The 9,766-nt window shown below is 39.8% G+C and overlaps 1 protein-coding gene across 3 annotated transcripts in view; it reads left to right on the top strand.

The window, feature by feature from the left end:
- The first annotated feature begins 623 nt into the window (after nt 1–623).
- FYB2 (FYN binding protein 2) overlaps nt 624–9,766 on the top strand; it is a 31,533-nt gene continuing 22,390 nt past the window's right edge. For all 3 annotated transcript variants that reach the window (XM_063298014.1, XM_063298012.1, XM_063298013.1), the window contains exons 1-3: nt 624–737; nt 4,498–5,263; nt 8,571–8,708. In XM_063298014.1, coding sequence (XP_063154084.1) covers nt 729–737; nt 4,498–5,263; nt 8,571–8,708 — 913 coding nt within the window. In that variant the 5' untranslated portion in view covers nt 624–728. The remainder of the gene's footprint in view (nt 738–4,497; nt 5,264–8,570; nt 8,709–9,766) is intronic.

The following is a 9,766-nucleotide window of genomic DNA, read 5'->3' as shown; positions in this document are numbered from 1 at the left end:
AGAGCAATTAACTTGTCTCAATCTCTGGCTAATTTAGAGTCTGCCTCAAGCCTTTTCATTTGATATTTGTTAAAGTATGTTATTGCCTTTTCAAAGAAGCCAAAGGGAAAAAAAAATGTAAGGAGAAAAACACCATGAGGCAGTTGTGCTTACGCTTTGCATCAGGGTAGACATCTGTGTTCAGACCCAAACAGATTAGAATGTAAGAATAACAAGAATACATTTGATTATTTCACAGAATAGAAGACCAACTTGCACATATCTCTGGCCTGGAGTGTAAGTACCTCTTGGTAGTACCTTCGTTTGCCAAAAAGCCTTCAATTGGTTTGCTGCTATGTAACTTGGACAGTGCAATCTTTCACTAAAATCCCCCGGCTGCAGAGCTCTGCAACTCCCGGATGCCTTGCTTTCCAGAGTGAGGTATCCATTGGTTGTCTGGGAAAGCTGTGTGCTGAGAGAGTGAGGGGGAGAGAGAGAGAGAGCTAGCTCTGCTGGCAGGTGAGCGTGATCTGGCTGCACAGACACCCCCCAGGCTTTGGACAGGGAGGAGCTGAATGCCTGAGCTCAGGTGTACTGTAATTCTTCTGCATAGATGCTCCTCCTCTCTGCAGGCTTTCCTTTTCGGGATAGAGGAAGTTGCTCAGACTCCTTTGCTTTGAGCTGAGGCATGGGCTGTTTCGGAAGAATGGAGCCAGCTTGGGAAGAAGTATGACAAAAAGAAGGAAAATATGGACATGGTAACTGTTCATGCCAGAGGCTGGGTTTGTGGGGCTGGGAACAAAACATTTCTTCTGTTTACCATTCCATGGCTTCTCGATTGGAGGCTGGCTTGCAGCTTTTTATGGATCGCTGCCACACACGGCAGGAAAGTGGGGTTGGGTTGGGGGGAGTGCAGTGGACTGGACCAGACAGGGAGGCCAGAAAAGGCTTTGGCGATGAGTTGTACTTTTGATTAGTTTCTAGAGCAAGGCACAATCTTCCTGCCTTTGCAGGGCTGGGGATTTTCTTTCCCTCTGCCAAAAGCACAGCACGGCATCTGGACTGGTGCCACAGTTGTGCTCTAGAGAGACCCTTACTTCCTTTCTGTGCTGGGCTTTAGTGGTATGTTTCTGAAGTGAACTTTATACATCCGCACACATGGCCTCTCTACAAACATTCCTAGCACATCAGAAGGGGGAAGGGGTTCCTAATTCCTTCTAGGTGGGCTTCTCTTTACAATGTACTTGTACCTGTCCTCTTTTATAGAGTGCCACCACAGGCTGTAAACATCTGGCATGCAGCAAAAAGTTGGAGCTGTCTGTCTCTTTTTACTGCCACCTTTTTTACTGTTATTCGGATTGTGCTGCTCAGACGCTGTAGCCCTAGTTTCATTATAATTCTGCTGCTGAACAGGCAGGGGACGAGACTGCGCCATTTTTTACTTTTTGGAGCTAAAAGTACACAAAGTAAGATCTGAAGAATGGGATTTGTTTCTGAGGAAATACAGACCAGATTGTACTAGTAATCTAAGCCCTGAGACAGTCAGTCTGCCTCTACGCTTGAAATCTTTCAGTTTACTCTTCTTTTAATTGTGAAACTATCTGAGTAATCACTTCTTTTCTCTTCCTTTTTCTTCTTTTCTGATATTTTGAGAACCTCTGGGTGGATTGGGGGGGAAAACCTGCATGAGCAGATACTTCCGAGCTGCAGCGTGTGTCAGGGTTTATTGTAGTCCCTGAAGCATGTGGCAACATGTGCCTCTTAAGGTCAGAGTATTTACTACCTTGATGAAGCAAATGATTGTCCCAGCATGTTCCTCTTCAGATTTACAAAATTAACACTAGATTTTTAAAGTGCAGCTATAATGAAGCTCCCCTTATGAAGCTTTGGTGAGTATTGCACTGTTCTTGTACCCATGGTCTTACCCTCACCCAAAATCTCATAGTAAACTCCTTGGACAAAAAGATCTGATTTTCTGCACTCATAGTTGTGTGTAAGGACAGTTTCCATCCATCCTGCCCTGATGGTGACTTCATAGGGTTATTATGAGCTTAATTAGAACTTGGAGAGAAAATTCACTTGTATTGCTTTAAGACGGGGGAATACAATTAGGAGCAAACAGCTCTAACTCTGATCTTGTTGTCATTGTAGAACATAAGTGACTTACGTATTTCTAGTTTTTCAATAACATATGTTTGTACCAAACCATAGTACAATTACGTATCGTAAAGTTGTACTGACTTGTAATGTGTCTTATCTGATCTTGTTCTAGTGGGTAAGAGAATGCAGCCATTGTGGCTTGTAAACCCTGGTTTATGGCTTTATGTTAATTATAAACCTTATCAGTCATCTACTGAACTGAGGTATCAGGAAATATTCTAGGATTATAATTTATGTTTGGTGCTTTCTACAGCAATTTCTGGTGAAGTATTACATTACCACTGAACTAGGGGGAATTTATAAACAGAATTTATATCAGAGGTGTTTGTGTATGGAAAGGATTTATCATTAGTAAAATAGATTCCCTATCTATTTCTACTCTACAGTGAGTTGCTATCTCTTGGTTGGAAAGATGATAAGGTGAAGGATTGTTTGCATTAGGCCCTCTCAAGTTTGATTTCTGGGTAGGAAAGAAGGGAATTTCCCCTTCTGAATCTTGCATTAGAATATCCTGCTTCTACCATTAACATTTAACAAGATACCATAACAATAAATCAGATTTGTAAAAGAAAGGATCGGAGTGGATTGGAAGGAAAAAGAAGGATTTGTAAACTTTCCCAGATCTGATGGAGTATAGAGAATGATCTGCTGCGTGCACATCATGCCACTGCAGAATCCTTGGTTTTGTTAGAGCTATGTTCGAATTCCAGCATGCTGTGGCTGTGCTGCACGGAGAAGTGGTGGCACCTGTGGTGCTCTTTAGAAACAGAGGCATCTCTTCTGGAGCCAGCTCTGTTGTTTCAGCTGTGTTTTAACCCATAATACCATAATTCTCCTCAGAAATACAATCCCTCTGGGATGCCTTGTTGCAGTGTTGTGACCTGGCAAAGGCTTCTGTTTTCATTGGGCCATCTCTCTGCATCATCTAAAAGAACTCAGAAATAAAGGAGCACCTGGTTTTCAATAAAGAACCATAAACAGTGCTGTGTGTTTGGGCTGTTGTTTGGTTTTGTTTTTTTTAAAGCATGCGGATATTGTGCCCATGCTGCAGACACAATGCTGTTTATTTAATCTCTGCTGCCATTGGTTACAGCCATAACTCCACATGGTGTTTTAGATGAAGATCAGTGGGTTTCATTTATCTTTCTGGTATGGCAGTGTTAATTGCAGATAGATTCCAGTTTCAACTGGAGTCTTTGGCTTGGGTGGTTGTATTGTGCAGCTGGCTGCTCTAGGACAATCGGAACAACTGAAGTATCCCCTAGATGCTTTACATCACACTGTTTAATGTGGAAATAATGGAGTTGACTACAAGGGGTTATTCAGGGGAGACTATTTGGTATTTAATAAGTTGGATGCAATTATACAGAATTCAATAACATCTCAGGACAAGGCTCAATTGTGTTGCTTTCTCATTAAAGACATCAGCATGTCTCTTTCAGCATAATGGAATTTCTATCTAAGGTTGTCTGTTTCCCCAGATTTTCAGATCTCTGATGCTATTTTAGGATAACACCAGGTAACATACATGTTCCTCATCCTAAGCAGGTCCATTAAGTCCATCAAGCCGCTCAAACTAGTACCACTGTCTTCCTCAATGTGGTGGCCTCCAAATATGCAAGGGCTATAATTCCCAGAGTTTGCTGTCAGTTCTGGGAAAGGTAGTCCTAGCACATCTGGAGGACATTTTTAAAACAGGAAGAAATAAATGGTTACAACAAGGTTCTGGGCCATGATTTGTGGGAATTGATTTCTGGTGCCAAATGTTATGGTTGCAAAATGTGCCATGGTATTTTAGGTGCATTTTTCCCTTACATTCTCCCACCCTCACCATACAACTTTAAATTACATGTAGCTTCCAGCACATTAAGGGCAAAAGTTAGAGAGACAAGCAAGGGCAGTTGTCATTAAGATAGATTTGACTTCACGTACTCAACAAGCAGACTATCAGGAACTTTCCAGATAAGTTTTGGACTTAAACTCAACCAACCCTAGCAAGGATGGCTAATGGTAAGTAGGAAATACAATTCAGGAGTTCTGGAGGTTACCAGGCTACTGGAGTAATCCAATGAAAAATCCCTTCTTACTAATAGTAGGCAGTTGGACATCATTATTTTCCTCGCTACAAGGATTTCAGTCTTCCCTTGTCATGCTTTGGTTCTGCTTCCCTTATTTATATTAGTATTAGCTCCAATATGCTAATGACTAAGCTATAGCTGTGATACAGTGGATATTCAGATGAGGCCTGGGAAGGCTTTAAGACAGTTCCAGCCTGAGTGACAGCCTTTTTACTTGGTGCTATAGTTCAGTGTTAGCAGTGCAACTGACAATTGCCTTTCCTCTTTTTGTCTATTTTAGGAAAAAACCAGAGACTTTGGTGCCCTTCGAGCAATGTTTCAAAATGATTCCCATTTTTCTAGTATGCTCCTGGAGTCTGCAAAGAAGTCTCCTGCCAAATTCATTCCACAGCAAAATACTGATGGCTGCTCTGTATCCTGCCCCACACCAAAGCCCTTGCACCAAAGGCGAGTTCCAGATCCTGAACAGCTAACCAAACAGTTCAGTTACACATCACAGAAATCGGAAATCATGCAAGTCAAACCTGTGGTGTTCCCAAAAGTCAAGTTTCATGACTTGTCTGAAGTAGGGAAGAAGAAAGATAGGAAAGACTCAAACTTCTCTGGGGCCATTTGCAAGAGTGATTCATCAGTGGAAGAATCACAGAAACCACATCCAGGACCTTGTCTTTCTCCTCAAGCGTCTGAGGGAGCAAGCAGTTCTTTTCGCAACACGCTGCACATTTGGGAAAGTGCTTTAACACAGGGTGACCAGAAATGTAGTGCAACACCACCACAGTGTACAAACAGGACAACTTCTCTTGCAATCCCACAAATTGTTAATATTGCTACTTCGACAGAGGACAAAGCGAAAATGGCTGAATGTAAGCAGGGGATGGTCCTTGATGTGTCAAAGCTGCCATCCCACCTACAAAGTGAATCTGGTCCACTTCCTGCAACATCACCTCCGGTTCCTCCCAGAAGTCACGCAAGCCTAGGAAAAGTGGTTGCCGGTTTTTCTCCAAGTAGTTTGAACAATTTGAACAGACTAAGCAAAGTCTCAAATGGTAAATCTCTTGCTTTAATATGTTTTCCTTTTCCGATACTAAGCCAGTTATATTTGCTTCAGATAGGTGTAAGAAGAGCAATCTGAAAGGTTATAGCCAGAGCACAGGCAAAAGTGAACAGTTTACAGCTGCTTCCTGGACTTTTAGAATTATAGTATCATATATCCATCAGTGATAACTGTCTTTTGAAGTTGTAAGCTGGGGACAGTATGGATAGTTTTCTTTCTATGTTGTTCAAGAAATCTGGAAAATTGAAGATGCTTTGGTCATGCTTGTCTCCCGACTTACAAATGTGAGAGAGTCTAATGCAAGTAGGGTCTGCTGAGATTATTTGTATTATTAAGCTATTAAAATGGATATTCACTCTTATCACAATTGGGGAATGGCCAATAACATTTTATTGGCTATAAGACCTGGTATTAATGTTTGAGTGGTGGTAGAAGGTGGTGGTAGATGAAGGTCCATATCACACCAGCCAGCATAGAAGGCACTCCCCTTCTTGTTAGAATTCCAATTTTTAAACTGGTGTAACTTTCAGTTCTGTTTGGGGGTATTTGAGGGACCAAACTCATAGAGCTTTTTCCAACACATCTGCAAATCAACTTGCTACATAGGCTCTGCCAATGGAGTAGCTAATGCAACAGTGAACTACACGCTCTGTTTCACAGACTACAGCCTAACACTTGTAGGAGATAGATAAAAATTAAGCTTTCTGACTGTGTCACTTTATTTACTTATTTATTTATTATTCAAATTTAATTACCGCCCATCTCCCCCAAAAGAGGGACTCTTATTTCTTTACTGCTTGGTCAAAGCCTTGAAGTGATGGCACCCAACTAGTTACTAATCAGCATAGGTTCTTCATAAATATTAAGCAATGTGCCTGCTCTTATAGTAACCATGGAGAAAGAATGTTGTGGCTCCCCAGGCAAGCATACAGAACTTGCTGTTGTGGCTGCTGAAATGAATTTTCTCAAACTCAGGAGGAGAAACCTACTGTCTTCACAAAAGCTTGACAGTCTTCACAAAAATTAGGACCAAAGCCAACACTGAAGGAGATTAACATTTAGTTGTTATTGGTTTTTTTCTGACTGGAAAAAGTTGCCTTACAGGAACTTAATATTAAATGGCAGTTTTGCCAACTTACAATGAATGCAGGTGATTCATATGATAAGATTTTGAGTGTAGGTTCCAGGATGTTCTCTCAACTGACCTTTCTAGGCAGCCTTTCAGTGCTGAATCACAGGTTTTCCAATTTTTTATGAGCATAGTATACAATGTGGCTGTGATAAAATAAGAACATCAAAAAAATTCTGCAGTCCCATCTTATCAGCCGATTGTTTTCCAGTCTGCATGCAGGAGAGATGCACCATCACATCCTCTTAGTCATTTTCCTCAGCAAAAGAATATTGAGAGACTGACTTGATGTTGAAAGGTGTCATACAGGTTCTTAAAATCAGTAACTCCATAGCTATCTTGGCTTTTGGTTGCTGATGGCCTTATCCACCACGAATTTGTCCAATACCTTTTGGCTCCTTAGATCAACTACATAACTGTGTGAAGAAGTATTGTATTTGTCCTGACTTTCCATCCTGCAGCTTCATTGGATGACCTTAGATTCTTTTGTTATGAGAAACATCCACAGCATGGAGAAAATAGAATTTAATTTTGCTTAGGAAATGTATATGGCCATCCATCAAATAACTCTGGTTGGTTAACTAATTTTTATTTTATTTTTTCAAGTTTATATGGCCTCCCACAGTTTCACTGGACAGATGGGCAGCCATATAAGTTTGATAAATAAATTGAAAGAAACTTCTACTATTTTGTCCATGTTGTGGTTGTTTTTGTTTAGTGGTGCCATGCTTTCTTCTCACTTTTTTTTTTAAATCAAAGAAGTCCTAAATCTAGGGAAGTTGCTTCAGGCCTTGGATGATTTAAGTTGAACCATTCTCCTCTTTCAATTCTACAACATCCCAAGAATAAACACACCATAAATGTGTATAAACTATTGCCCATGCAAGACATGCACAGGTTTTGTTGTTGTTGTTGTTGTTGTGTTTCAAATATCACTTTAAATTTGCTTGCATTGAACTGCATTTTCTGTTCAACTGTCTACTGCTCCAGTTTGGAGAGCTCTTTCTAGATTTCTTAAGTTACCTTTTTTTGTCTAAGTATACATAAGTTAGCCATCTTGGTGCTTCTGTTTAATTTGAGATTGTTAATGTTAAGCCACACAAGTTCCAATCCATCTTTTTCAGGGCAGAACTAAATCCTGATGGGCACTCATTTCATTAAGCACCAGTTTCCTTTTGTGATTATTTTGTCACAAAGAGCAAGTCGCATCACAAAGTGTGTCTGTTTTAGACCATATAGGATGATAATTAGCACATCCTATAGTTCCTACTTGCTGCTGCTTGGAAAACTGTTGCTGAGCATGTTCTCACAGATAGCTTGGGAAAATATCAGATATATAGCTTAAATCACTGAAATGCAAGACAACACTTTTTTTTTTCAGTAAAAAGGCCTACACTTTATTTATTTACCACATTTATATTCCAGGTTTTCTCAAAGAAGGGGCATAGATGGGGAAGCAAGTCTCTTAATTTTATCCCATAATAATTTGATATAGTTTGGGCTGAGAAGGAATGACTGGCCCAAAATCATCTAGGGATCTCTCTGTGTTAATGGAGTCTTGAATCTGGGTCTCCCAATTAAGTCCAATATATTTAAAATTACCTGACTTGCTGCAGATTAAATGGAAGTATGATTTGCTGCCAATTTTCAGCAGAAAAGTACAAAAATTAAAATCTAAGTATAATCCTTTAAGGTGAATGTACTTTAAGCTACCCTTCCCCCTCTGAAACTTCATGAGAATCCTGGCCTGCTTTGCTTGAATGCTGTTCTTGCATCACTGCTCACTCACTGCAGTGTTCATCCATCAAAATAAATAAATTGGAAAAAGAAGTACAGCTCCTATGATCAAAACATTGCCCATTTGTGCTGTAACATTCAGATGAGTGATTCTCCCCTTTCCTCAAAAACACTAGGAATCAGTGTTTTGAATGCTTTAAATGATACCCAGAATGTTACTCTGGTACAGATGCTGTGAGTTCTGCAGCCAAAAGGCCAGTGCATGTGTATATTGGCATATACCTTTCCTTCATAATTAGGCAAGGAAGGTGCTGGAACTAGAAGAAACCAGTTTATTGTTTCATGAGTATGGTTTATTTCATGGATCACAAATTCCACTCTGCTGGTTTTCCACCCCTCCTTTCTCAAGTCTTGTCTCATTTCTTTGGTACAGAAAGATGGCATGATGGTGAAGATGCCAAGCTCCTAAAAATCAAACCCCTTCCTCCTATCAAAGAGCTTGGTCCTCCTCCAAAGAAACCGCCAAGACCTCCTAAGGTAGATCTTGGTGCCTTCCAGAAGAATTTTCCAGGTAGGGTGTTTAGTTTGCGGCATTGCAAAGAAATGGCTAGTAGGTGCCCAGAATTGCAGTTATTTCTAGCGAGGTACTTATTTCAATGTATCCTGATGGGTATTGAAGGATAAGGATGTCATGAATGACTAAAGCTCAAATCAGTACTAACTGCGACTCAATCTTTCATACCCATGTCAGAACAAAGTAATTGTTTTTAATTGTGCTTTCTCTTTTATCTCTTCTCCTCTCCCCTCTTGTCCCATCTCCTTCTAGTTTTGGGCTTCTGGATAGTTTGTTTTTCTGTGTTTAATTTTGAAATAACAAAATGAAGTAGAGAAGCCAGTTTAAAAAATACAATTACAACAATGGGCTATTCTCTTAAAAGGTTAAAATAATTTGTGTTAGCTATAGGAAGTGCCTTGCATTATTGGGACTGTGTACCTCTGAGAGTATTTAAATATATTTACATACGTACCATGTATCCAAGGAATCAGAGGATCACAACAGAGGATCGTAATAGGCAAGTGAATGTATTTCACCTGCTTTGCAAAATGAACAATGGTAGAATGGTAATCAAGTTATCAAAAGATTGATTTTTGTTCCTGGTACACATGTGTGAACACGTATCTTTCTTAATTCTCCCTTAACCATTAAAAAAATCTTAGAAAGGGAACTTTGCTGCCAAAATATGTTTGACATTGCATTAGAATTCCACTGTAAAACTGAACTTTATCTTAACTTACATAGAATTAATTTAGTAATCTATAGACCTAAGAAAATAACTATATCATAATTTAAGTGCCTTACCAAGCTGAAAAGATGTCTTCATTTGAAATCATAAAGAACTCTGTGAAATTTTCACTACATCTATTTTTGCTTACTCACTAATAATTAACATTCCTTTAGGAATTTGTTTACTTAAACTGACATTTGGGGTTGTTCTTCTTTTGTCCCACAATTCAGTAAGTGATGTTCTTGACTGCTCTAAGGCTTTCCCCCTCTCGCATGTTCTTCGGTCTGTGGTGTCCTGAATCACCATGACTTTCAGTATTAATTGACATCAAGTTCCAAAGAGT

The sequence above is a fragment of the Candoia aspera genome, chromosome 3 (assembly GCF_035149785.1).
Source record: "Candoia aspera isolate rCanAsp1 chromosome 3, rCanAsp1.hap2, whole genome shotgun sequence".
Taxonomy (NCBI): domain Eukaryota; kingdom Metazoa; phylum Chordata; class Lepidosauria; order Squamata; family Boidae; genus Candoia; species Candoia aspera.
This window is presented reverse-complemented; position numbering and strand designations above follow the sequence as displayed.